We start from the raw sequence: 26554 nt of genomic DNA, 5'->3' as shown, positions 1-26554 counted from the left end.
CCTGACCGTCATGTATCGGTCCAAAATAGTGTGATGATATTGTGTTTTTGTACATAACAGACTTTTTAACAGACAAATTTGTCGCATTCTCCTACACCTCTTCACGGGCTCGCCACAGTAAATATTCTATTTGGCAAGAGATAAACTTTATTGTATTTATCCTAGTGAATCTATAATTAAACGGGTAAACTAGTAGTAGCACATCCAACATCAAAGAAAGTAAAATGTTATTATCAGGAGAGGGAGAATGTTTAAGTGGTTAGCAGCAGTGTGCTAGCCGATGGCCCCCTCCATGAGGCCACCACAGCTCAACAGAACATCGTTGTAGCTTCTTCTGGGGAGAAAAACACTTAGAGAGAAAATAAAGTTAACAGCTGAAATAATACAGTTAAAGAGCAGATTGTAGAAGAAAGAAACCCCTGGGTTAAACTGGTCTGTCTACTGCATAATGCTGAACTCTAACATGTGTCCTAAGGGAAGGACCTGATTGGTGTCCAGAACCTGCTGAAGAAGCACCAGGCTCTGCAGGCTGAGATCACAGGTCATGAACCTCGCATCAAGGCTGTCACCCAGAAAGGAGAGACCATGGTGGAAGAAGGTAGAGCAGGTCTGGTCCTGACATGTTTCTGAGGTGTCTGCAGGTTCTGGCTCACTTTTTTTGGGTCCAGGTCACTTCGCTGGTGAGGAAGTGAAGACTAAACTGTGGGAGCTTCATGGACGTTGGGACACGCTGAAGGCCAAGGCGTCCCAGAGGAGGCAGGACCTGGAGGACTCTCTGCAGGCCAAACAGTACTTTGCGGATGCTAATGAGGCCGAGTCCTGGATGAGGGAGAAGGAGCCCATCGTTGGAAGTCCAGACTAAGGGAAAGACGAGGACTTGGCCGAGGTATGGAAGTCCCTTCCTGAGAAACTCCAATCGCTTTTCTTTGCTCTCTTTCCAGTCCTTCATAGTGTTTCTGTATTTGGCATTTCCTTCGGTTGTCTACCAGACGTCGTTGCTCGTTTAAGCGTCTCATGGGTTAGGAGTAGAAGTGCTGGCCTCGCACAGGAAGTGATGACAAACGTGTTCCCGTCGCTCTTATTTCAAACGGTTTACAAGCTGTGATGTGTGTTCCCGCTGCAGAGCAGCCATGACACGTGGCAGCCGGCAGAAGGCTCACGCTTTTCCACTAAACACCCGCAGAGCTACGTCTGCGGTGAACTGAGCAGGGTTTGTTTTACGGTGGCGGATCCGATTGGACCATCGCTGCGAGAAAGCTCCACTTGTGTCAGACGAGCTGAAGGTTCTGATGTTCTGCTCCACAGGCTCTCCTGAAGAAGCACGAGGCCCTGATGTCGGACCTGTCGGCTTACGGCAGCAGCATCCAGGCCCTGAAGGAGCAGGCCCAGTCCTGCAGGGTGAGTTCAGAATCCTCGGCCCGTCAGAACATTCTTATCCACCACGTTCTAACACCAGACCTGTTAACCCGACAGCAACAAGGTGATCAGCAGGTGCTTTTGTCCTGCAGGACCTGAAGGCCAATGAGTCCCGCCTGAGGGACATCAACAAGGTGGCATCTGAACTGGAGTCAGAAGGTCTGATGGCTGAGGAGGCTCCTATGGTTCAGGCTCAGGTGAGCGTCACCTGTCTGCAGCAGCTGGTCCCTCTCACTTCCTGGTTTAACTCTGCTCGTCTCTGTTTGTAGCAACAAGAACATCTGGGTTCTGCTCCTGGAAAGGTGCGTGTTGTCCTCCGCCTCCACCAGAACCAGACGTGGTGTTTATGTTACCACTCATTTGTTTGTTTACAGGATGAAGCCGACTCTAACACGGCGTCACCCTGGAAGGTGAGTTCATTCAGCTGATCAGAGGTCACCTCTGATGGCAGCAGTCACGGCCGACCGTGCTGACATCACACAGGAATTCAGGTGACCCGGCAGGCACCAGGTTTTGGTGAAAGTGGGGACATGTCAGCTGGTTGCCATGGCTAGTTATCTTTATGCATCTGTATGACTGCTGACTGGTGTGTGTTTCCTGTGACCTTTGACCTCAGACCGTACGGTTGGGCGTTCAGACGACGGCTAACTTTAATTCCATCAAGGTAAGAGGAAGCTCTTCCCTTCCTGTCTGAGCGATCCGTCTCCAGGTTTCTTCGTCCGGCGTCCAGCCCGCTGGCGTCCACCTTCATCTCACCTTCATCTCATCTCACTTCATTTATAGTGCAATACTTTCACATTATCATTTTCCCACACTTCTGTATACCTGTATTTTGTTGTTTTTCAATAAAGAATGACAAATTATTTAAGTTTGGTTTTTGTTGCACACAAATATATATCTGTAAAAAATATCTACAAAGCTAATGTTTACATAACAAGTATGATTGGGTTTTGCAATACGGCACTCAAGTTTATTTTAGTAAGATTTTCAAACCAAGTAAAGTTAGTAAAGAACACATTTCTATTGTCTGCTAAGAAACTGTTGGGATTTAAAATGGGCCTGTTGTACAAATAACTTGTAAATGATTATTCCTCACTTTTGTCTTAACCAAAGAAATTCAAGTAATTGAGCAAAAACATTTATTTTTAACACTACAGTTTATAAAACAGGGCGCAAAGTGTCGGCACATGTATGTATGTCGATGGTCCGCCCCAACCAAACCAAGAGACACAGACGTCAGGGAGGCCAAGGTTGTCTCTGCAGCTCTCTGGGCACCACGCCTCACTCAGCTGTCTCCAATGATCCAAATGGCTATGGAGGAAAAAATAACAGGTTTGGCCTAGCTGTTTAAAGTACAAAACCATTCATGAAGTGGTCAAGACAAGTACTTGGAACTTACACGCTGCGTTGTGTAGCTGACGTTGGAGACACACAGGCTGCCATGGTGACCTTTTAATAGATCTAAGAAAAAAATGTAATAAAAGAATGAAACTTAAAAACTCCCAGACCTCATGTCATATTTACTCATCAGCTATGGCTGATTTGTTTGGATCACAGTGAGTTACACTAATTCTAATATATTTTTATTTCTATTATACATACATACTTTTTAACTGTTATTTTCACATGACTGTTATCAGGCTCTCTTGTTCTGGTTCTGATGATAACTCTGTGTCTTCCAGTAAGTTATCTTGTGCTTACTTCATCTGTATAATGTCTCTTTACTTTTGGTAAATTGTACTGAGTCCAGAATAAAGGCTAGTTGGCTGTACAAGATACAAACAAGTATTACGTTTTGGAAATATATGAAACACCGCCAGCATCTGTTAGAGCCTGTGGCGGGGTGCTGAGGGCCGGCTCCAGCCCAGGAATGAGCTCTACACGCCGGCCGGGAGGGTTTGAAACACCGCCATCCTCTCCTCTGCTGGCTGTAAATTCTGTTATGGTTACCGGTGCTTGTGTTGCAATGTGAAACGCTTGGTCTCAGATTTTGTAAGAAAGATAATAAAATGTCCCCCCAAAATACGACTTAAATATATTTTCTCTTCATGATACATTTAATGGCTGGTGCGACTCAGGAGTGATAGCGCCAAAAAAACTACTGAAAACTTGCTCAAAGCAAAATGTTTTCATTACGGAAATAAATTATAAACTTACCGATTTAAAACTTTTTTAATACAGGTACTTCTCACGAACAGGCGCAGAAAACCTCCACCTAAACTCCGTGTAAGGTTCAGGTCGATGGGTGTTCCAGTTAGCTCCGGTTGGGTTGAAGCTAGGTGGCTACATCCGTTAGCTCGGCTCCCACCTCCGCTTTAGCTTTGGGTTAGCCAGGGTTAGCTTCAGGTTAGCTCGTAGCTAGTTCGCCTGGGTGTCGTCACTCGAGCCCAGCCTTACAGCCACACCCTCAGCGCCTCCTCTCTTCCCTTTTATGGAATTGTCTGGGCTGGACGGAACCTGTGACACGGTCAAAATGGCGGTGGTGGACACCTCCCATTATGGACAGATAACGTGAAATTGAAGCCTATGGAATCGAATTGTCCAGTATATGTACAGTCTATGGTCTGAATGTACTATTTGTGAAACGGTAGTTTAGGGTCATTCCGTCGTGTTTCCACGGCAAAGCTAAACGTTTAGCTCCGTGCTGTAACTCCGTATTTTATCGCCGTGCCTCCAGCTACCACGTTAGCTGGCTGGTTTACATTTAAACTACTGGACTGTGACCGACACATGGGACATAAAAGACGGAAAGCCGTTACTAGGAAGGTGAGTCGGTTTGTTATTGCTAACATTATTTCAGCAGAACCCTGTTGGAGTCTCTTATGCATTTAGTAAAACGATAAAATCATATTCTTGTTATTTGTCTTAAACGGCACCATCTAGGTTTAAAATTCTCTATTTAAGTTTGATTACAAACCTAACGTGTCGTTTTGCCCTTATCATTGCCGATCAGTGAAGGACCCACAATTAGCATGACCACAAACCAATCTTGACAGCTGTCACCACAGGGGGGACCAGCATGATGGAGACACCAGACAGCTTGAAACTGTCCCTCAAAGTGGGGGACAACTCTCCACCCCCCTCCACCATGTCCATAGACAAACTCCTACCAGCTCTCCTGGAGTGTTTTGGGATTATTTTGTGTGGCTACATCGCAGGAAGGACCAACATCATCACCCCCACTCAAGCCAAAGGGTTGGGGAATTTTGTGTCCAAATTTGCTCTGCCAGCACTTCTCTTTAAGAACATGGTGTTGCTGGACTTTGGTGATGTCATTTGGCCATTTCTCTGGAGCATCCTCGTGGCCAAAGTGTGTGTGTTCTTCATTGTTTGTGTCCTGACTCTGATTGTTGCCAGTCCTGACAGTCGCTTCAGTAAGGCTGGGCTCTTCTCCATATTTGCAACCCAAAGCAATGACTTTGCTTTGGGTTACCCAATAGGTGAGTGTTGATCTTTGTTGTCCAACAAACACACACACACACACGGGTTTCCTGGATTAACCTACAATTCATGTTGACATAAGGCTTGGCTCTACATTATGAGTGTCTTAATTGCTAAAACGCACAAAATAAATTTATATCAGCATGAACGAATAAATATGCATGTTTGGAATGAAGACAGTTATTAGGCGGTTTGAAATTTCGAGCAGGATGAACTTGTTCCCAGTTATCCACACCTGTTGCATAATTTGAGGCTTTTTTCAGCGTCTAAATCTTCAGAACTGTCTCTGTGCAACTCTTCAGTATGAAATGAAGGCTTTAGAGTTTAATCTTTCTGACTTTAGTTTTGTCGTCCATCCACAGTTGAAGCCCTCTACCAGAGTACGTACCCAGAATACCTCCAGTACATCTACCTGGTTGCACCTGTGTCCCTGATGCTCCTCAATCCCATTGGCTTTGCCTTCTGTGAATTCCAGAAGTGGAAGAATCAGGGAAGCCACCAGCAGAGCAAATTGAGGATTGTGGGATTTGTGCTTCTGCAGGTCCTGAAGAACCCCATTGTTTTCATGGTTGTCTTTGGCATCAGCGCCCACTTTGTCCTGCACGGAACAATTCCTGCTTTCATGGCAGAGTTTGTTGATGGCTTGGCCAACTCTTTTGGGGGAGCAGCTCTGTTCTATTTGGGTCTTTCCATGGTGGGACAGTTGAGGAAACTCACCAGATCCACAGTCGTGACACTGATTCTGCTCATCACAGCTAAACTGTGAGTGAAATTAAAGCCGACTTGATGGTTTTGTGTCACCACCGCAGCGCTAGCACGATTCACAGTGTGTGTTTAAAGGATCAGTAAAGTAAAGTACTCAACATGTTTCATGCTAATGCTTTGGATGACTCAGACCTACGTTTTAGATCACAGAACATTACAAAATCAATGCTTCACTTAGAGGCCTCACACGGCTACTTTATGTGTACTTTTCAGTCATTATCTCTCTTTTGTTTTGCCTTTCAGGCTGTTGATGCCGCTCCTTTGTAAAGACATGGTGGACCTGTTGGATAACAACAACACCAGCTCTATGAACCACTCCAGCCTCTCAGATTATGCTTTTCTTTACGGCGTGTTCCCCACTGCTCCCAGTGTGGCCATCTATGCCATTTATTATAACACAGAACTGGAAGTGGTACGTTTTGCATTGTTTTGAAGAAGATTAGTCACTTTGTAAATGTTTTCTTCTTTAAACCTCTCTGATTATTGTTGTTTTTGAATCCTAACAGGTGACCTCAGGAATGGTGATCAGCACTTTTCTCTCAGCTCCTATAATGTATGTTTCAGCCTGGTTGCTTACAATCCACTGGATGGATCCGCAGCTTCTGATGCGTTCACTGCAGACTGTCAGTTTTGATATAAGCATCGTGAGCTTAGTTGCACTGGTAAGTCACCATAAACAACTTCAGTTTGGCATGTTTACGCTTGCTGTTCACACCCGCCTTTGTGTCAGCTGGTTATGTAGTCATTTACTTCTTAGGAGTGGAATCTCCAGCAGGTTTTTTTTATTTCATTTTTCTAATACTAGACCGACTAGATTTCTTTGTAAATGTTTTGAACTGCACCTTGACTCAGACTCACTTCCTCATTCTCACTTTCAGTGGATTTTTTTTTAAAGATGTATATACATATTTTTGGGGAGGAAACATCTGTGTTTGCACTTTGCATGATCATTTTTCCCATAACGTTTTATGTTGATATTCTAAATATTTTTTTCTTTTAGGTAAATATAAACACAACTTTGTTTATTAATTTTTTTTCTGTACAGCTGTGGACGATTCCTGTCATGTTTTTAAGTAAAAAATTCAAGAGGCTACCTCACATGCTTACAGTCAACCTTTTCTTGGCACAGGTAAACCATTTAGTAGTTTTTTACTTATTGTTCATTAAAACAAATGATTAACGTGGCTTCGGTACACTTACGTAAGTAAAGACTCCTGTTAATGTGTTTCTGGGCTGGTTTCTAGTTGTCCAGTTGCATCGGGATGATTCTGTGGAACTTTGTGGTGAAGGAGGACAACTTCATCAGCCAGATCTTTACTTTTGCTCTCCTGTCCACCTCCCTGTACAGTGCTTTCATATGGCCAGGTATGAACACCCCCCCCCCCTCCCTCATGCAACTGTTGAGCTCTGAAGCAGAAGTTTTATTATTACTTTTTGTAACATAAATGTGATTTTTCTCAGGATTAATAGCACTTTCCATCGTGCTCATGAAAAAATATGACGATCTGAATGGATCACCAGGCCTGTTTGTCATTGCAGGCTGGGGGTGAGTCACTTTTCTTTTCCAGCAAACAAAGGCTAGCTCATCTGGCCCACTAAAGGGCAGAGCCATAACTACAATCTGTGAACCATTAATAAATGATTTATAGTTTTATGGTTTGAATGCACTAATGTTTCCTACTACAGTCTACCCACAGTGATGCTACAGCATTATTACCTAAGATTTAATATACAATTATAGAAATTGTTCTAAAAATAATAAATATGCCAATAAAATCATTACATGGATAAAATAAAACATTTATTATTTCTATCTTGTTTTGTATATTTTTTAATTATCATTCTTTTTTCTTTATATTTATTTCTGTGAAATTTTTGCTGTCTTTATTTACTAATCATTTATTTGTCTGTTTTAACATTTGTGGAAAGAAGGTTGCATTGATTTCCTTCTTAGTCGGCTGAGAGGTTGTCAGGTTTTCACCTTTCAAAAAAATCATCAGTTAGCCCGCGAGGCATTAGTAATTCAGCACCAGCTGGCTAAAAGTTCCAGAGTTGTTTAAAGATGTGGTTCACTCATTTAATCAATACATTTTCAGCAGTCACTAGTTAGAATGAATGCCTTGTAAGTCGTACTCTAGGGGGGGAAAGCCCTGATGTGCCTGTTTCAGGAAGTCGAAATGAGCCACATCAGAGCTGAGCTTCAGATGACAGGATCTTACTTCCTGATATTTGGACATCTTGCCTTGGAATGATTAACATCAACTTGACTACCACTGACTCCGTTTGCTCTAAAACGTTGATGTTTTATCGCCACAAATAACACAAGCCTGGTGGAGTTGCTAATGCTAACAGTTTTAGCTTCTGCTAGTCAAGAAGTTCTCTGCTGTTTCCTGGATTCTAAACCAACAACTTTCCCCGTCATGAGTCAAGATGGGTGAGTCCATGAATGTTAAGTGACACCGTGATGTAGATCTGTCAGGCTTTTCAACTTCTAGCACTTTGCCATCTATTTTCTATCAGGAACTAACGTGGGATGTACATGTAGAAGTCTATCTTCATGCTCAGCCTGCATGAAAAAGTCAGAATGGTCGATTATAATCAGAAATAATCATTTAAAAATGGCTTTTTGGTGAACCACACCTTTAAAGAACCGAAGCCAGCAAACCGGAGTAATCCAGTGTTGGGTTATTTCTTAATAAAACCAAGTCACCGTAAAGAGAAGTCAAACGCACAGAAGATTAGAGCAATATTATTGTTCAGTTTTCTTTGCAAAGGGAGAAAGGTGAAGCAATGATCATACAGACTCGTAAGCTCGGTTCACACAGTCTCAGAGAACGTCTGTTCTCTCAGAGCTTTTATTACACACACAAAAAAACGCACACAAGTCACAACACATTCCTAAACTGCTCTGTACACATTCAGGTGGAAAGCTGTTTAATGTAGGGAGTAAAAACAATGCCACAACTCCCTCATACAAAACCAGGTGCATTCGGTCAACATTCTGTTTCCCATGGGAGTATAACTGATAACACAGACCAGCGTGGTCTGAGGAAGGTCATTGTCCTCCCTGTTGAGACGGGAAAGCTGGCAAAGGATAACACTTGCATTTTAATGAAGCAACAGGTGTTTTGCTTTTAAGGCAGCTATGATTTTTAAGCAGTAATGTCAGCGAAAACCAATTTTTCTCTATCACCCAGAAACAACCACACTTCCTCCAATGCCTGAGGCATATTGCTGCAATAAGTGCAGTAAGTGTTCACTACTGTAAAATAAAACCCAGTGCTAATGTGTTTATATACTTATCGACATTCTGTGTATGTCTTGTCTTCATTTGTCACATAGATGCTGATCTGTAACTGGCAACAGCCATGAAACGCACAGCACAGCAGTGAGAGTCACTTTTTGTTTAGATAAATGGGCTGCAGTACCTACATTTGACCACAGGGTGTCATTCATACATATTGCACCTGTAAATTCCTGCCCCCTGTAACCAGAGGATTGCAGGTTCCCTCCTCGCTCAGTCGTTGCCTTGCTGCTGCTGGTGGTCGGAGGGGACCCACCGGCGCCTGTGTACTTTGTATTTTGATTCTTTGTTTCTCTTTACTGATGTGTCTAACCACATTTTTATGAAATTTTTCATGACAGGATTCCTTGTTTGGTAACTGCTGTTCTGCTCCTGACTGGGGAGAAAATGCCAGATACAATTAATCCAGCTTTCTTTTACGGCCGACTACAGGTACCAGAACTAGTAGATAAGTTTCAGTAAACCTTTTAAGCAGGATAAATGTCTTAAGTCTGTTTTTTTTTCTTTTTGTCAGATAATCTTCACCACTGTTGTAGTCGGCCTCGGCATTCTGCTAGGAGGAGGCTCTCTGGTGTGTCTCAGTAGAGGAAGCTGGGCTCAGGATGGTCAGGACCAAAATGACACCTCATCACTCGACGCCACGCGGAATCAAGTCGAAGCAGCAAACCCGTCTCAGGTGGAGCCTGAAAACTCATCCACAGACAGAGGTGAAGAACCTTTATTTATCTCTATTTCCCTGACAAGTCATTTGGGTTTTGTTCAATGTAACAAAGATTAGATGATCAAATCAGCAAATCACTAAATAGTTTGTTAAACAAATATGGATTTATCTACTCAGAGAGGAAGTTATCAGACACATCTTCAGTTACATGTCTGAGAAAAACGGTTGCAAAACTTTGAAGTAAACACTGGAGGAAGTAAGATATTAAAGCGACTGGTGAACTAATGATTGTGCAAAACTTCTCTTACTTAACTGAGATGTAAACAAGGTCGATATGACTGGACAGCAGTAGTTATGTGTCTTAAGTATTTAGCAACCGTGATCCACGTGAGACAACAGAATGGAAAATAACAGACTGGTAACAAAATAGGATTCTTTATTTGTTGAATTACTATTAACATGTGAATTTATCTGTTTACGTTTCTTGATCAGCGTGCCTCACATGTGAGTGCTCTCGAGCCACGCCCATGCCCGACATGATCATCAGTACAAATATCAACCAGATGCCAAACATCCTCGCAGGTATTTCACTCCTAAACAACAGAGCTGTTGTGGGATATTTTAATTGCACAATTAAAACCAAAAATGTTTAATTTTTGCTGTGATGCTGCCCCCTTCAGGCCAGTGTGAGAGTGGCTGTGAGTCAACAGACTGTCTTCTTGCTCAGATGGAGGAGCTGCAGCCGCCTCCAGACAGACAAGTGGCCCGTCACGTGCTCCTGTGTCTGCTTCTGACTGTCTTCCTTCTGGCTGTGAGCAGCGTTAATGTTGAAAATACATTTTAATGTAGCTTTGACTGAAACTGTTTAATTTGAGTCAAGATCTAGTCATCCAATTTGTTTTTGTTTGGGTCTTTTTACTCAAAAGATGGAAATATTTGACTAAATTATACAGTGTATAGACGACCATAGATCCTGCCCCATGACTGAGATCCGTCTATGGGTCATGGCCAGACTACATATCCACATAGGAGGTGCCAAAGTGGTGCGTAGAGCTCTGTGGTGTCATTCCTAAGTGCCATATGTTGGTAAATCAACGTTGGTGTGAGCGGTGTTGCCTTTGGAGGCTCTGACATGAAGCACACAGCTTCCTACTCTTCTCACTGAGCAGCGGTGCTGCCGTGAGCTCCTCTTCCATCCAAGAGCGCTTACAGCAGACAGTCACCTCTAGTTGGGCCGAGCTGCAGACATATTTACCCCACAGCATCTAGATTGCTAATCAAAGCACATGCAAGAAGCGGCCACAGGCCAATTCTACCTCCCACTAATAGGTAGGCCTGAGAGTGACATAATGATGTTCAGCCAATCAGTCCATAGGTGGGTGTGTTGGGTCAGCTCATCACAAAACAAACTGCAGTAAAGCAGCGCTGAGAAGCTGTCAAGTCCATAGGCAACGTCACCCGGCCCAGACCGAGTTGACCGTAGTGGAAATGCAGCTTTTGTGACAAAAAATAATGAAAGAATTATGGGTAACACTTTACAATAAGAATCCCTTTATTAAAATTTCTTAGTGCATTATTAAGCATTAATAAACCATTAAATAAAATGTTAACAACTGCTTTTATGCATTACATAGCATTACTGAACATATTACTTAATGCATTATTAAGCAGTTAACTAATGTCTATTACTGAACCTTAGTTAATGAAGTAATAAGCTTTAAATAACACTTGGATAATTAAATTACTTTGCATCAGGTGTGTTAATTACCATGTTAGTTAAATTGTTAATTAACCCTTAATAATTATTAAAATAAAAATGTAATATGGTTGTGTATTTGCAGTGAATAAGCAAATAGAGCCCTGCACTGAAGCCCTTGGCCCTCGGGCCAACGACTGTGTAATTACCTTGGACACGGCCCGGGCGCCTTTATTTTTAATTTAATTCATTAAAAAAAACTGAAACACTTAAACGCAGCAGTAGAGCCCTGCGCGGGACTGTTTTCTTCATCCCGCTCCTGCCCGCTCCTGCTGAATTTCTGACCATTACCGCCCGCAACCGCAGCGTGCATGTCTACTCCCGCCCGCAACCGCAAAACTCGGAGAAATTATTACCTCACAATAAAAGAAATGTATTGAGTTTGTGTCCTCTACATGTCATTTTATAGGCTATACCAGGGATCGGCCCTTCCATCCATCTGATGCGGCTCTCTGTGCTTGTAAAATAATAAATGGATATTTAAATAAAATGCTTTATATTTTACTGAATTAATTTTATATCTGTAAGTCAATTCTATGTAAAGATTGTCTGCGTAAACCTGAACAGGTCCAACCCAGTCTTACTGTGAGACCGGGTTGACGGGTCACGCTTGTGCGTAATCATAGGCGCTTTCTGAGCTGAAGACAATGTGAGATTCTGGGCTTCTCCTCAGACGGCTCCTGGATGTGTCGCCACATTGGAGACAGGAACAAGCGCTATTCAGCCAAAGTTTCATAATCAGGGAACATTTTCTAAGTGACAAGTCTCTCTGAGAGACCGGGTTTGGAACACACTCGCTTCAGTGGGAGGAACCTTCCCGCATGCGCTCTGGTTCTGCGACGCGCTCCAAGCCCCTCTCCACATCTTCAGCTCACTGTGCACATATGCGCTGACAGCGAGCTGAGCTGAGCACTGTCCAGCTCAGATGTTCAAATGGGAATCTTTTCTTGGGTGATTTAGCTACATCTGCGATGTGCGTAATGAATTAAATGTCAGTTCGTCTGCATGCGTCGGGGTATTTCTTTCTATTCTTTCTCCGTCAAAATAAACGGTCAAATACGGGAACTGTCCGGTCAACACAACACAAGCCCTGCTTTTAACTGTTTTGTTTTCTTGTGAAAATTGTTGGAAAGGGATCAAATTTAACTTGATTTCCACCAGAGCCAGTGCGCCGTCATCTCCGTGACTGTAAATGAGGGGAAAACAAATCGATCGGATCCTGCATGTCTTTTAACACATTGGTCAGGATTGACGCACTTGGTTTTCGTTTAGTTGGTTATAAAAAAGTCGGGCTCGGGTCGGGCCAGAGAATCCTGAAAACCTTTTCGGACCGGGTCGGGCTGGGGCTCCATCCCCTCGGGCCGGGCACGGGCTCAGATTTTAGGCCCGTTCAGGGCTCTGATAAGTAACAGCTAACTAATGTGTCCACTTATCCTACCCTGTACTTTGGATGGGCATTAATAAACAATTGTTAATGTTTTACTAATGCTGTACTGTGTTTGTCATCAGGACGCCCTTATCTGACCTTAGGTAAGATAAAAACATTGATCCCCTTTGAAAACACTTTCTAAATGCTCAATAGACTTTTAAGCATTACTTAAGCATAATTAATCATTACTGAATGAATTTTGGACCCTTTGGTTATGTAATAGACATTAGCTAACTGCTTAATAATGCATTAAATAATATATTTAGTGATGCTATGCAATGCATAAAAGCAGTTAACACTTTATTTAAATGGTTAATTAATGCTTAATAATACACTAGTTAATGGTAATAAAGGGACCCTTATTGTAAAGTGTTACTGAATTAGGTTAACAAAATGAACACTGGCTGTGAGTAAAGACACAAAGTTCTTTATGATTTGTTTTTTTATAATTGTAGCACAAACTAAAACATAATGTTGGAGATGTGAAAGTTTTTGTTTATGTTATTATTATTATTTATTTCTTTGTGTAATGACAGAATTTCTCCAGCTGCTTGTGGCTGATCTGTAACCACACCCCTGGGAGACTCCACCTGGAGCTGCAGTTCTTCTCTGCTATAGCCATCTATGGACAGGTACATGTGGACCCCCCCCCCCCCCCCCCCCCCCCCACACACACACACACAACCTCAGCTTTAACAGCTGCCGTTTTTTTCTGACAGGGATTCATTTCATTTGCACTTTTTGGACTGGACAAGCATTTTATTTTGCTGCCTTTAAAGAGGTAAATACGACTATTAAGAGATATTTTATAATATGCTCTGTGTGATTATTGTGTCTAAAAGTTTTTTTTTTTTTAGATTGTACCATCGATGTTTTGGAAAGAAGAAAGAGGAGCAGCCGCAGACGGATTTACCTGATGACATCAAGATGACCTGCACCCAGTTCACCAAATACCACAAGCAGCAGTGTTTTCACGACATTGTTAAAAAGAGAAGGTGAGAGTGTTCTGTCGTCTGGTTTGAGGTTGATTCACGTGGGTTCTTTTTCTCATGTAAACATATATTTGGAGGTTATCCACAGTTGAAAACAGCACTTTTGTGTTTTTAGGTGTGGAATGAAGACAATGGCGGACTGTTTTCTCGGTTGCGAACTCGTGGATTGGCTTCAGCAGGTGGGCTTGGCGCAGGACCGCGGCGAGGCCCTGTTGTACGGGACCCGGCTGCAGCAGGGGGGAGTGCTTCTGCACATCAAGCAGGAATACAGCTTTGAAGACAGTCAACTTCATTACTACTTCACAATATGAAACATAATGACCTAAGTTGGTGTTTGTCCCTAATCAACTCAGCATTTCTGTTTAAAAATGCATTTAATGATTTGCGGCACGAGCTTACTGGCTACAGTACATGTCTCAAATCAAAAACTCCGTTGTGCACGAGGATCTTAAAGGGAAATTTGTAATGTCAGAATTTGTATTTGCTTTTCTGAAATTTAAAGCTGCAGCTGTAGTTTTCAACTGTGAATCAGTTGATTTTCGTGCACATACAGTAAATGTGTGTTTAGCCATACAACCACAGCTTTATTAAGTGGTTAAAATGAACACTGTCATAATAACAGTGGTCCAATGGGGGGAAAGCATGAATCAGTAAAAGGGATTATTAGTCTCTCATGATTAAAAAACAATATTTCTAACAAGACTAATGTTAATTTAAATGCTGTTTGCACGTGTGCTCATGTTCAAAGTGTTAAGTCATAAGTGGCTGAGCTGATGCTGCAGGGAAAACAAACTCCTACAAAAACAGTCATTTAAGGTCATTTCTATACAACTTTTCATTGTTGTAGAACCAGAATCCTTTACATACCAAACAGTGTCAGCTTTAGTGGTTTGAGATGGAGTCCCTGATGAAATCAGGAGGCTAAACTACGTAATTTCAGATTTACCTCAGAGCCTTGCTGCAAAACCACCCATCTCTGGTTAAGCATTAAATAACAGATCAAATGATGGGAAGGTGACGCCTGATATTATAAATGTTTTTGGAACATGAAAAACCTTTAACCTCGACTGCCTAAATCACTGGAAAATTGTATTCTCTTGATCCTGTGAATTAATTTTTATAAAATCGATGTCAGGAAAAATGAAAGTTTTTATTTTTACGCATGTTTCTGTAAATTATGTTCATACTTTTGCTCTCAGGAGTTAAACTTACACTGGGGGAAACAAGGCCAAGTCAGAAAACTTCTATAGAACACAGCTGGACTAAAGTTAGCTCTGCTGAGCTTATTAATGTGATTGTACTTATAAGCTTATTTACAGATTTCAGCTTAGTTTATCTTCTTTTTGAGATAAATCTGCTGTTCCAGGTCCAGATTTGGGCGTTTGTTTAGACTTTTAGTGCCTTGATCACTTCTTTAACAGCTGATCGTACATCTGACCTAAGAGCTGACAGCAGCTGTTAGTGTTTCTGTTCAGATAACCAAAGATTAAAAAATATGTGAACAAAACATGTCAACCTTGTTCTAGAACATAAAGTTGCTGCTATGCTTTTTGCAAGTACAGTAAAATAATTTTTAAAAAGCTGATAAATTATTGCAAATATGTCTGTATCATGTTTGGTCAATGGTTGTACAGAAAATAAATAAATCAACTTTATTTCTCATTAAATAAATTTATTCCAGTTTAGCTTGAGAAAACATTCACTTAAATCCTTGTTTATTCACTCAGGGGTTTATTTTTACTGCTGGTTTGTGTTAAAACATGTTATTCTATTTGCGTTTGGATTTAACATTTCATCACTTGAGGGTTGAAGTTCTCAGCTTTTGTTGTAAACGGACATCTCTTTCTGAACCGATCCTGGGAACAAGTTCACCAACAGATCAGGCTCCTCCACGCCTCGTTCCAGGTACGTCTCCATCTCTTCCATCAGTGCTTTCTCCAGCCGCCTCATGCCTTCTGTGATCTTCTGCCCCCTTTCCTATAAACAAAGTAGAAAACAGAGTCCATTTGCGGCAAACATTACATTTAAAAGACCATTCTGATCAGTTCTAGCTTTGAACTGATTAGTTTTAAACCTTGTAGGATTCGATGATGGCAGCAATGAGTTCATGTTTCACAAACAGTGGATGTTTCCGATCCGGTTTGCTCTGAAAGCGCGGGTTCTTCTTCACTGGATCATCTGGGCCAAAACTGGGGGAAGTGGTTTCCTTTAGTAGGTTGACCTTCTGCACAAAGATGAACGGCTTGAATACAGACCTGTTGGAATAAAATGAGATTATAGTCTTATTTCATTCACAGAGACGGAGGCGTTCTCATGCAGCACCTCTCAGGGTCTGGAGTTGCGGTGAAGTAGTGAATCCCTGGCAGAGTGGGATCTGTCGGAATCACAGACACCATACTTCCTGTTGTCATAAACATGCCCTCCATGTTGATGCCGCTCTCTTTATCTCGTAGGATGTCCATCATGGCCTCTGCAGTAATGTGACCTTCAACAAAACAAAACAAGATAAAGTAGAATGTCCAACCTGCTGTGATTTAAATGCTCCATACTGATATCTGAGTTAACTAACCATCACTCTTCTCCAGCAGCTTCTTCCCCTCGCAGTACCGACTCCCAGCAGACCCTATTCTGGCTGTGGTCAAGTAGGAGTAAACCGTAGCGAAGTTGAACTCTGTTTTTCCGTCCCACCATCCTTTGCTCTGTGCATATTCCCTCATTCCTGGATGCTCCTTGTCTATCTTTGTTGTTATTCCATACTGGTTTGAGATGTTGCGATATCCACCTAAGAGGGAAAGACTTTATTTAACCGTGACCTAAAACAATGAGATAAGGATGTTTTATTTATTTATTTATGATTAACCCTTCAACGCTGCTGTGGCATAAAGGGTCAGTGAAGGAATAGTGTAAGTGCTGCCATCTAGTGGACAAAATATAGAAGTGATTGGTGGATATTTAGTTTTCTCCCTTAATATTTTGACACTTGTGAATTGTATTTTGGTTACATTTTCATGTTAATAGGTGCAACGCCAAACATTATGCATGTAAAATTATTCATTTATCAGCTCAAAATATTCATACTTCTGTGCTACAGTCATTAGAGGTTATAACATTTATCTTGTTTTACCAAAAGCCATCATTTCAGTTCTGAATTTCAATTTATAAAAAAGACTTGGTCACCTTTTTGATTACAATCTCAAATTAACTAAAGTCATGAATTACCCTGCACTCTTTCTGCTGCCCAGTGCTTCCCTGATGTTTCCAGCACCCATGCTTCTTTCCTGTCTGAGATGAGGAAGCTGTTGTGGTAGGTGAAGCTACTTTCATCCTCCATGCATGTTCCTCCCTGACCGTACCTCTCCAACAGCTCGGTGATAACACCAACAGCTTTCTCAGCTGTGTTTGCCCTCTCGAGTCCAAGTCTGGGGAAACAAATGTAGAACCACTGATATGTGTTTTGTCTAAGCCATTTTCAAAAATCTGAATAAAACTGGGTATGAATAAAAATCTTTCAGATGGACAGATTATTTACTTACCTGACCAGATCCATGCCTAGCAGAGCCTCTTCTTCATTAGCACTTTCTCTGCCCCACACTGCCTCGTTTCCAATGCACACTTGATGCTCATTTGCACCCATTTCAGCCCCCCACAGCCATGCAGGTCTGCTCAGCACAACCGCATGAGTGTGGGCAACCTGCTCAATCTCTATGTAAGTGCACTTTAACACACACACACACCAAAAAAGAATAGGACAGTAATCACAACCTGACATCCTCAGTCAGACTAAGGAAGGAAGGAATATAATTTGCAGAGCAATAAACTGTGTGTGACCTACCTCAAGTTTCTCATCTGGATTATAATAGTCTTTGGCAGGAAAATACACAACCTCTTGGACTTCATCACAGGGCCTGTCCGAGTTTTTCCCAAAAATGATGTGATGTCCCTCAGTGGAGGGAGGAAGAGCCACAAAGGTATCACAGGAGGATGGGTGCATTTCTGTAATGAGCTAAAAATAGCAAACTCCGCCTGATTTAATGCTCTAGTTTGTGGCTATTTTAGCGAAAGTAGCAAAAACCAAACAAACACTAACAATGTTTATAAATGAGTTGTTTAAGAGTATATTGTTGATGTTTTTAAACGCCTTACCTGCCCTCTGGACGATTTAAGTATCAGTTTCGATTCTGTCTTTTTTATGTTTACTGAGTTTTTGACACGGAAGTAGTCCTGTCACGTGACCAAACTGAAGTTAGTTTTGTATTTGTTTTTAAGAAAGAATTGAATCACTATTATTTCAACCACTCAAAATATATTTTACATCGTATGCTTTCTCTATAACATCATAGTGTTGTATATATTTTTAACTATAAAGGTGTATCTTTCACCCGTTTAATCCATCATGACGGACATTATCTAATATGAAACTAACTTCGAATTTGTTGCGTTTACAAGCGGATTTGCTAGTGGGTTAACTTCTTTTTGGAAACCGGCGCGTGATCCGGTTAGTGGTGATTCCGTGCAATGGGTTTTAAATGGATCGTAAACTCCGCTGGTGCGCCGTAAGGTGCGACGGTTGTGTGGACGCATCACGACTTCCTCGTTTAGCTTCAAGCAACGCAGCTTTATACCACTCAACTAGCTAACGATACTTGTTATCAACCATGGGGAAGTCATTTGCTAATTTCATGTGTAAGAAAGATTTTCACCCTGCTTCGAAGTCAAACATAAAAAAGGTAAGAGGTTGTTCACGGTAATATTTAGTATTTTGAGTCAAACTGACGTAATCTTAATATGTTAGCTTAAAGCTATGCTAGTGTTAGCATGTCAAACATCGAATTTAGTAACATTTAAAACCAAAACTTTGAATATTTCACAATATTTTAGCCCATGCACGAATGATGAATTGAGAAGTTTAGTAGCTCATGGACAATTTAAATGTTAGTTTGCTACAAGGTATTTGTGGATTTCAGTCTTGTGTTAGTGAACGATATATGTTAATCTCAAACTAGATATTATGTTTGTTTGTTTTTTACGTTAGAGGTTCTCTCGTGTATTCTGTAGTGTTTTCTATTCAAAATCTGTGTATTATATTCGTGTATTCTATCACAATATGTTAGGGTTTGTATTCATCCACCATACATGCATGTGAACGGAGTTAAAACGCATTTCATAGTAAATTAGCTCGAACAGTGTGTCAATATGCCCAAGGTGGCATGATGTGTGCTCCATCCCTCCATGTTTATTTCTTTATTAGGTATGGATAGCCGAACAGAAACTGACTTTCGAGAAAACAAGGCAAGAAGATCTCATGCAGGCATATCTGAAAGAGCAGGATACCTACAACAACAGGTTTGATCATCAGAAATAATATAATCTTTCAATCTCCAAATTCATACAATCAAAATATTTGATCAATGTTCAAAAGATTTAAATAGTAATAATAATAATTTCCTCATCCAATAGGTTATTGATGGGGGATGATCGGGTTAAAAACGGCCTCAATTTCATGTATGAGGCTCCACCTGGAGCTTCCAAAGGTAAATTGGTTTTATGTGCAACACAGTAATATGTCTAATTCCATCTCTTAGGATAACTGTGTTTAAAGAGTATACGCTTGATCTGTTTGTTTCTCTATATGCTTCTGACATGAAGAGGAAAAGAAGGAGGTAAAGTATGAAGACTTGCTAGTCTAAATATCAAAATGTCAGGGTCACTGAAGAACTTTAGCTCTGCGGCTCAATGTTTTCATCACAAAAATATTTGGGTTTCTCAGGAAGGAGAGGATGATTACAAATTTGAGTGGCAGAAAGGAGCTCCTAGAGAAAAGTAAGTGATGATTCTAACATTTTACATTTCTGTTCTTCATAAAAAACTATTTCCGTTTAAGTAATTATTTCTTATTTTTTTCTTGCAGGTATGCAAAAGATGACATGAATATTAGAGATCAGCCGTTTGGAATCCAGGTAACAATTTGCATTTTTAAGCAGCACAAATTATGAGCTTTATATATGGCAGGGTATAAATAAAGTCATTTTGAGTATATTTTGAAGTCATCTCCATTTGTTGTTCTGTTTAGTTTAGTGTATATCACTTGTTTATTCATTATTTGTTTATTATTGTTTTAATCTCTGAGGTCCGTAACGTGAGATGCATCAAATGTCACAAATGGGGCCACGTGAACACCGACAGAGAGTGTCCCCTGTTTGGACTTTCGGGCATCAACGCCAGCTCTGTTGCCTCAGATGATGCAGCAGGTATGGATTATGATAATGGAGAAAAAATGTGTCTTGTTGGGGTTTAATTTTGGTGCAACTTTATTGTTAATGCTACTTAAATTTCACACTTCAACTTCATACCCTTTTATTTACAAATTATATTTTATTTTTGTGTTGTTTAGTAAGTACATTATTTATTGAAGGAAGAATTTTTTGTAGTGCCTCTCTAGATAAAAATCACAAGGTGCTTCACAATAAATGTAAAAAAAATGCTTAAGAAAGGTAATAAATATTTGGGAGAACAGAAATAAGAAAAATAAATGAAATAAATAAAAATGGAAGCCAGAAATATACTGAAATAACAGCAGCTTGAAAAGAAGCCAGTGAGAAAGAAGAGGATGAAAGGGTGGTGCCACAGAAGCCAGCCTGAACAGGTGAGTTTTCAGCTGCTTTTTAAAGGAGACCACTGAGTCCACTGATCTCAGGTTCCAGAGTCTGGGGGCCACAGCAGCAAATTATCTGTCACCTTTGACCTTTAGCCTGGTGCTGCACACCCAGTAGGCTTTGATCACTGGACCTCAGGGACCTGCTGGGGGTGTAGGGACTGAGAAGATCACCAATGTAAGATGGTGCTTGTCCATGTAAGGCCCTATAGACCAGAACCAGGATCTTGAAATGAACCCTGTACTTGACTGGCAGCCAATGACGCTGGAGGAGAAGTGGGGTGATGTGGGTGTACTTCGACGATTTGGTCAGAAGCTCAGCACAGGCATTCTGAACCATCTGCAGATGGTTCAGGGAGGTTTTGCTCAGACAAGATAAAAGCGAGTTGCAGAAGTCTGAGGCCACGTTCACAATCCAAGCCTTGATGCTCATGATTTTTTTGAGTAAATCTGATTTTTTTTTTTGTGTGTGGCTGTTCATGTTATGACTGGAAAACAACATCAAACTTTCTCCATTGTGAACGCTTCATGGCCTCAAAGCGACCCGCATGCGCAGAAGACAAGAAGTCACACTCAGTGGAGTTGGAAACAGGAGAGGCAGAGTTGTAATGGGAAAGCCTTCACTGACTCATCCACAGGATCAGGATTAGGGATGCAATGATAGCACTTTTTTCCAAACCGATACGACACAGATATTTGGATCTGAGTACTCGCCGATACCGATTACCGATACCGATACTTCTACCACACAAAAAAATGCAATGATTTGGAATACAGATTTTATTTTCTTCTCTGCTTTCAACAGGAAAAGACTGTGAGGTAGATAAAAAGTAAAATATATGAATGGAAATCATCACAAAACTAAAATATTAGGTGAACAGAAATGACAGGTTACAGTGAAGCCATTTTCAAGCAATTGCATTGTTATCGGTTCCTGGTATCGGTTAACTTTTACCGACACTGATATTGGTATCTGTGCCGATACCGATACCAGTATCGTATCGGTGCATCCCTAATCAGGATCCCACCTGTCAAGTCTCCCAAGTTATTATTCACCAAAAATGTTCAGATATTAAAGGGATACTAGGCCGTTTTGTTTGCTTTTAGCACCCACTAGTGTCCCATTGTAGAAGCGAAACCAAAACCCATCTTCTCACTGTGCGTTTGTCTTTTTCACAACTTAATCAAACAGCTGAAACATCTCCCAACATTCCTAAGTGTCTACAGGAGTGATTCATCACTAAATTAAACTGATCAGCTGTGTTCATGATCTAAAACATGCTGGTACCAGACAGCAGTGCTAAATAGATCAGCTCAATTTATTTTGGGTCCCAGCAGACGGGACCAGTAACTGTGAAGTTGCAAGTGCGATATTCTGGCAGTAGGCGCTGGGTGGTCTTACATTAACCCTGTAAAGGGTCATTTTAGCACTTACTGGCTCAAGAAAAGGATTTAATAATACAAACAAGTTGCAAAGTATCCCTTTAAGTTCATTCACAGGGAACCCCTCACTTTCTTGGAGACCAAGACCGGTGAGACGCTTGGCTCCAGCTGCACCTCCCACTCCTGTTCTTATGCTCTTCTGTATTTTTAGTTCCTAAACTTGACAGGATGTTCAGACAGTCCTCGAGTCCCTCTGTCAGCGCTTCTCAGGAATGTCAACACACGACACTCGCCTCCACTGGCTCTGACATAGGAGATGGATTTAATGCAACATGACTGTTCAGGCTGCAGTCACTTTCAAAAGCATCAGATATATATCAACATCAGTACCACATGTTTAAGTGACCTGGATCGGATTGGAAAAAAAGTCAGATCTGTGCTGTTCAGACTGTCATAAAAATATCAGATATGAGTCGCATGTTGGGGGGGGGGGGGAAATTGGGCTTGATGCGCTTTTGCCTGCAGTGGGAACTTAACCTAAGTGTCAGGAGATGAAGTTGTGGATAACCATCTCGAGTTCAGAGCATGATAGAATCGGACTTGGCAGTGTTCTTGAGATGAAAGAGGGGAAGGCGAACAAGAGAACGGACATGAGAATCCAGGGTGAGAGCTGGTTTAAAGGTCACACCATGATTCCTGACAGCGGGTTTGGTGTGGGAAGCAAGCTGACCAAGAGAGTCTCTGGCTTTGGGAACCAGCTTGTCTGGGGCACAGGTGAGGATCTCAGTCTTATCTTCATTCAGCTGTAGAAAGCTCCCAGCCATCCAGGTTTTAATAGAGTCTAAGCAGGTGTGTAACAGCTGCAGCTTAGACATCTCATAGGGCTTAAAGGAGATGTACAGTTGGATGTCATCTGCATAAAGATGGTAGGAGATTCCTTTACAAGAACTCAGGGTTTACTGGAGAGGGAGCAGATAGAGGAGGAAAAGTGGAGGCCCCAGCAATGAACCTTGCAGGACATCATGGATGAGGGAGGACCGAAACTTGGAAACTGCCACACTGAGACAGATGAGAGGAGAACCACTCCAGAGCAGTACCTGACGGGCCTACCCAGTTTCTCAGCCTATCCAGTAAGCAGGTGATGGTCAGCAGTGTCAAAGACTGCATTCAGGACCAGATCAGAACATTGCAGTTAGATTACAGCGTTCTTAAAATAAACAGCAACTTGACAAGCCATTGATTGTATGTTGTACAAAGATTTTAAGTTTAAATATAGTTTTTTCTTGACGAAACCTGATTTTTTTTATTACATTTATGAGCGCGTTTGTTCATAGTGAGGACGAGGATCCAGGATAGAGAATAGCTTTTGTCTCTCAAGCTTTTTCCAGCCTGATTCAGAGTTCTGTAATCAGCCAGTGGAGTTGTAACGTAATAGTGTTTACCCTGGGAGAGTCCAGTCTGTGGGGTTGATGGTGGAGTGCTGTAATGATCCCTCCCGCTGTTCCGGGAGAAAAAATGTAATTATTGTGTTTTCTGATTTCCACTAACTGCCGCTTTGGCAGAGAATGATATTGTATGATTTGCTCAGCCGGAAGTGGAGTGAGTTGATTTGATGTCCCATTCTGTTAACAAAGCCGCCTGTGAAATTCCCACTGTGGAGATGGTGGATGGTATGGGCTCCACATCAATGGGACTCTGAGGCTGTGGTTTATGCCAACAGGTCCGTCGATGCACCCCTCTGAGTTAATGGCTGAGATGCGAAACAGCGGGTTTGCCCTGAAAAAATGTGTCCTTGATAGGAATTCTACCGTTTGTGATCCGTCGCAGGTAATTGTCTGTCTCACACTGTCATCTGGATGTGCATGAGACTACACACACACACACACACACACACACCCTTGAGGAAGACTGACCAAACTCAAGATCATCTGTACCTTAAACACATTTTCATCACAATATGTGATCATTTAGTTATTTTATGCTCTTCAGCTGATATTCTAGAGACACTTTGAGTTGCACATTTTTGTTGTGGTTACAGCATAAATTTCTATATTCATACTTTAACAGGACTATGTTGCCAGTGAGGAGGAAGAGGATCCTGAAGTGGAGTTTTTGAAATCGTTAACGACCAAACAGAAGCAAAAACTCCTCAGGTGACGTTCTTTTATTATTTTTTTAATAAAATATTCTAGTGTCAATAAATTTAAAACACTGCTATTTAAAAACTGAGTCAACATTGATTATGTATTTATTTATGTGGACAAAAGACCAAATTCTTAACATTTTACTGCAGAATTTCTTATGAGACAGAAGCAAAAGTGTAATAAACTTTGTTTATAGATGCATAATTTAGTTTATACATTGTTATAATCACAATATTGATGTGGGCTTGGTTAATGTAGCAAATGGTAGCATCAAGTTAAACGTGGTTAAAAGTTTCTTCTCTGTTTTCTACAGAAAACTTGATCGGCTGGAGAAACAGAAGGGCAAGAAGAAGAAGAGCAAGAAACAGAAGAAGAAAAGCAAAGGCAAACATAAGAAAAGGCAGGAGAGCAGCGAGAGCTCTAGTGATTCCTCCGATGCCAGCAGCAGTGATAGCGACTCCGATTCAGACGCTCCTAAATCCAAGAGGAAAAAGAAGAATAAAGAAGATTCCTGTCGGGATAACAGTTCGGAGAGACGAGGCAAGAGTCAGAAAAAGACCTCTCGCAGAAGCAGGTCACCGAGCCCCCACGCCAGCCTGAAGCGGCCTAAAGAGGAGTCTGGAGATTATAGACAAAGAAGGACAGAGAGGGGAAGGAGCAGGAGTAGAAATCGCAGCCCCGAGAACAAGATCATGCTGGAGGGAGGTCAAGAGAGAAGGAGGCACAACAGCAGGGACAGGCAGAGAGGCAGCAGCTCCAGTGATGTGTTGGACAGAAGTCGGTGCCACGAGAGAGGCAGGGAGGATCGAGGTGAAGACAGACATCACAGTGGAGACGGTGAGAGGAGCAGAAGAAGCACAGAAGGAAACAAAAGCAAAACAGCTGAAAGGAGGAGCAGAAGCAGAGAGAGGAGAGAAGAGAGGAGGAGGAGGAGCAGGAGCAGAGATGGAGTCAAAAGAAGGCACTAACTTTTTATCCATGTATTTGGGGTTTCTTTCATAATCTAGAGTAAAATCCTGTTGCATGTTTTTCTTTTTGACTCAAGTTTTCAAGTCTCCTTTAGATCCAATTATCAAAAATTCAGTTTCCCTCCAGCAGAGGGCAGTAGAGAACTGAAAATACCTGGACGGAGCGTTTGTCAGGGTTTGGTATTGAAAAGATGCAAATTAATTAGATTGAGATAAATTAGAGGTTCAGATAATGAGTGGAAAGTGTTGGTCATTTTTTATTATTCTTCCACCTACAATAAAGACAATGTTGTGGTTTATCCTGATCCAGTCTTCCTGTTTCCTTTTTGTTAAAGTAGGATAAATACATCCTTTAAATTGATAAAACATTAAAATATGGTTAAAATGGTAAACATGTTTATTATTTATATTTGTTTTACTGAAAAAAGTTGTAAAGTTAAGTTACACAATTATAAAGAATTAAGCCTAGAATTAAAACTATAATAAACAATTTTATAAGATGCTAAGAATTTTTTTTTGTCAATTTAAGTTTTAATTTCTGAAGAAATTAAAGAAACGCTGCTAGTATAGCTTTACAAAATGCGCCATTTTTGTGCGCAAAGGCTTTTTTATTGAAGCCAAATTTACGCACAAAAATCGGATTTTGAAATTCTATTTCTTCATGAGGTCAGATTTTTACTTTTGACATGAAGTGAAATATTCTCAAATGTTTTCATTAATAATTTAAAGTGATTTTTTTAAACTTATGTGACTTAAATATAAAATTGCACCTTTTTTATTTTTATATATCTTTAAACACAAATTGGAGACATAATGTCATATTTTTCCACAATTTGGCCGCTTTCTTACAAACGCTTTTTGCACAAAAGGAAATGAAAATAATTTCCCTTCTTTCGCCTTCTGCGCAATTTAACATCCTGTCTTTAGAAAGAAATAAAATTGCGTCTGTCTGGAAGAGATGCTCTTCCTTGACGCATTCTTGGTTGTGTCTGTAATTATTATCCTCTCCTCCTTTTATATTTTTTATTCTTTGGGAGTCGGACGCTGCGCTGGGTATACGCACAAAGAAGTCATGGAGCATCCTTGAACCCTTTCAGCGCGGGGCCACTGATATTCAAATAACACGCAGCGACCATTTGACTGCGCATTTAAAATTCAACATTTGCATTTGACTCTTTGCCCCTTATTTTTCTGAAGTTGGAAAAAAACATTATGTGGTTTCTGGCAAAAGAGACAGAAGCCGTATCCTTATTTTATATCAATTGGTATGCAAATGAAGGCAGTTAATTTGGACAATTAGAATAAATATTCTGGGACCTTTGTCAGCCAATCCCCCTGATAAAGTGAAAGTGAACAATAGATGTCTCGGAGATTAATTAGATATTTGATAAGACACGAATCCCTAATCGCCAATACAAGACACATGGGGCTGCGCAGTGCTCCAAGTCATAATTAATACCATTTAACAAGATTTTCATTTGGGCATGAAATGTCTTTTCCGGGGAATTAAACATGAATTTATTCCATAGGGAAAAATCGGGCCTATTTTTAAATCGCATAATAATGAAAGATAACGCTAAAAATAAAATATTTTAACCGAATTAAATATTTTTAATTAAAAAATGACCAAGAATTAAATAAAT

At 41.0% G+C, this 26554-nt stretch overlaps 4 protein-coding genes and 1 long non-coding RNA gene across 8 annotated transcripts; 3 read left to right on the top strand and 2 right to left on the bottom strand.

Moving 5' to 3' along the window:
• The first annotated feature begins 668 nt into the window (after positions 1–668).
• LOC129164956 (spectrin alpha chain, non-erythrocytic 1-like) lies at positions 669–2279 on the top strand. 3 transcript variants are annotated; one of them, XM_054746920.2, is made up of 6 exons: positions 669–886; positions 1306–1398; positions 1509–1613; positions 1686–1718; positions 1791–1826; positions 2033–2279. In XM_054746920.2, the coding sequence occupies exons 2-6, from the start codon at positions 1333–1335 to the stop codon at positions 2108–2110; spliced, it is 318 nt and encodes a 105-aa protein (XP_054602895.1). In that variant the 5' UTR covers positions 669–886; positions 1306–1332; the 3' UTR covers positions 2111–2279. The 3 variants fall into 3 exon arrangements, with proteins under 3 accessions (XP_054602895.1, XP_054602894.1, XP_070400081.1); XM_054746919.2 differs by having other exon boundaries at positions 1686–1826; XM_070543980.1 differs by lacking the exon at positions 2033–2279 and having other exon boundaries at positions 1686–1931.
• Positions 2280–2541: 262 nt separating this feature from the next.
• On the bottom strand, positions 2542–3803 carry LOC129164957 (uncharacterized). The gene is made up of 3 exons (XR_008564426.2): positions 3574–3803; positions 2816–2877; positions 2542–2727 (listed from the first exon to the last, which is right to left on the bottom strand). It is a non-coding gene; the product is annotated as an uncharacterized lncRNA (long non-coding RNA).
• Positions 3804–4012: 209 nt separating this feature from the next.
• gpr155a (G protein-coupled receptor 155a) lies at positions 4013–14269 on the top strand. Of its 2 annotated transcripts, none has more exons than XM_015966472.3 (16): positions 4013–4182; positions 4370–4856; positions 5220–5619; positions 5866–6034; positions 6129–6284; positions 6668–6751; positions 6867–6987; positions 7084–7168; positions 9268–9358; positions 9441–9633; positions 10080–10169; positions 10268–10398; positions 13309–13404; positions 13492–13553; positions 13630–13767; positions 13880–14269. In XM_015966472.3, the coding sequence occupies exons 2-16, from the start codon at positions 4436–4438 to the stop codon at positions 14073–14075; spliced, it is 2433 nt and encodes an 810-aa protein (XP_015821958.1). In that variant the 5' UTR covers positions 4013–4182; positions 4370–4435; the 3' UTR covers positions 14076–14269. The 2 variants fall into 2 exon arrangements, with proteins under 2 accessions (XP_015821958.1, XP_070400080.1); XM_070543979.1 differs by having other exon boundaries at positions 4049–4182; positions 4375–4856.
• Positions 14270–15415: 1146 nt separating this feature from the next.
• scrn3 (secernin 3) lies at positions 15416–18003 on the bottom strand. The gene is made up of 8 exons (XM_015966475.3): positions 17908–18003; positions 17597–17767; positions 17298–17479; positions 16984–17183; positions 16334–16546; positions 16087–16249; positions 15839–16019; positions 15416–15741 (listed from the first exon to the last, which is right to left on the bottom strand). Exons 2-8 carry the CDS (start codon positions 17753–17755, stop codon positions 15580–15582), a joined length of 1260 nt encoding a protein of 419 aa, XP_015821961.1. The 5' UTR covers positions 17756–17767; positions 17908–18003; the 3' UTR covers positions 15416–15579.
• Positions 17980–25216, top strand: cir1 (corepressor interacting with RBPJ, CIR1). The gene is made up of 10 exons (XM_015966473.3): positions 17980–18491; positions 19013–19107; positions 19222–19295; positions 19411–19424; positions 19532–19584; positions 19673–19721; positions 19892–20012; positions 23520–23626; positions 23867–23952; positions 24257–25216. The coding sequence occupies exons 1-10, from the start codon at positions 18420–18422 to the stop codon at positions 24909–24911; spliced, it is 1326 nt and encodes a 441-aa protein (XP_015821959.1). The 5' UTR covers positions 17980–18419; the 3' UTR covers positions 24912–25216.
• Positions 25217–26554: the final 1338 nt, after the last annotated feature.

Source organism: Nothobranchius furzeri, chromosome 14 (genome assembly GCF_043380555.1).
Source record: "Nothobranchius furzeri strain GRZ-AD chromosome 14, NfurGRZ-RIMD1, whole genome shotgun sequence".
In the NCBI taxonomy this organism is placed as follows: domain Eukaryota; kingdom Metazoa; phylum Chordata; class Actinopteri; order Cyprinodontiformes; family Nothobranchiidae; genus Nothobranchius; species Nothobranchius furzeri.
This window is presented reverse-complemented; position numbering and strand designations above follow the sequence as displayed.

Excerpts from the sequence above, each read along its gene's own strand:
- LOC129164956 (XM_054746919.2), top strand. The coding sequence starts at position 1,333 with ATGTCGGACCTGTCGGCTTACGGCAGCAGCATCCAGGCCCTGAAGGAG. Across the intron at positions 1,614-1,685 it reads CTCCTATGGTTCAGGCTCAG|CAACAAGAACATCTGGGTTC; the intron begins GTGAGCGTCACC and ends CTCTGTTTGTAG. Across the intron at positions 1,827-2,032 it reads ACACGGCGTCACCCTGGAAG|ACCGTACGGTTGGGCGTTCA; the intron begins GTGAGTTCATTC and ends CTTTGACCTCAG.
- gpr155a (XM_015966472.3), top strand. The coding sequence starts at position 4,436 with ATGATGGAGACACCAGACAGCTTGAAACTGTCCCTCAAAGTGGGGGAC. Across the intron at positions 5,620-5,865 it reads CTGCTCATCACAGCTAAACT|GCTGTTGATGCCGCTCCTTT; the intron begins GTGAGTGAAATT and ends TTTGCCTTTCAG. Across the intron at positions 13,768-13,879 it reads GACATTGTTAAAAAGAGAAG|GTGTGGAATGAAGACAATGG; the intron begins GTGAGAGTGTTC and ends TTGTGTTTTTAG.
- scrn3 (XM_015966475.3), bottom strand. The coding sequence starts at position 17,755 with ATGCACCCATCCTCCTGTGATACCTTTGTGGCTCTTCCTCCCTCCACT. Across the intron at positions 17,480-17,596 it reads ATCCAGATGAGAAACTTGAG|TGCACTTACATAGAGATTGA; the intron begins GTAGGTCACACA and ends TGTGTGTTAAAG. Across the intron at positions 17,184-17,297 it reads CTAGGCATGGATCTGGTCAG|ACTTGGACTCGAGAGGGCAA; the intron begins GTAAGTAAATAA and ends TTGTTTCCCCAG.
- cir1 (XM_015966473.3), top strand. The coding sequence starts at position 18,420 with ATGGGGAAGTCATTTGCTAATTTCATGTGTAAGAAAGATTTTCACCCT. Across the intron at positions 18,492-19,012 it reads CGAAGTCAAACATAAAAAAG|GTATGGATAGCCGAACAGAA; the intron begins GTAAGAGGTTGT and ends TTTCTTTATTAG. Across the intron at positions 19,108-19,221 it reads CAGGATACCTACAACAACAG|GTTATTGATGGGGGATGATC; the intron begins GTTTGATCATCA and ends CTCATCCAATAG.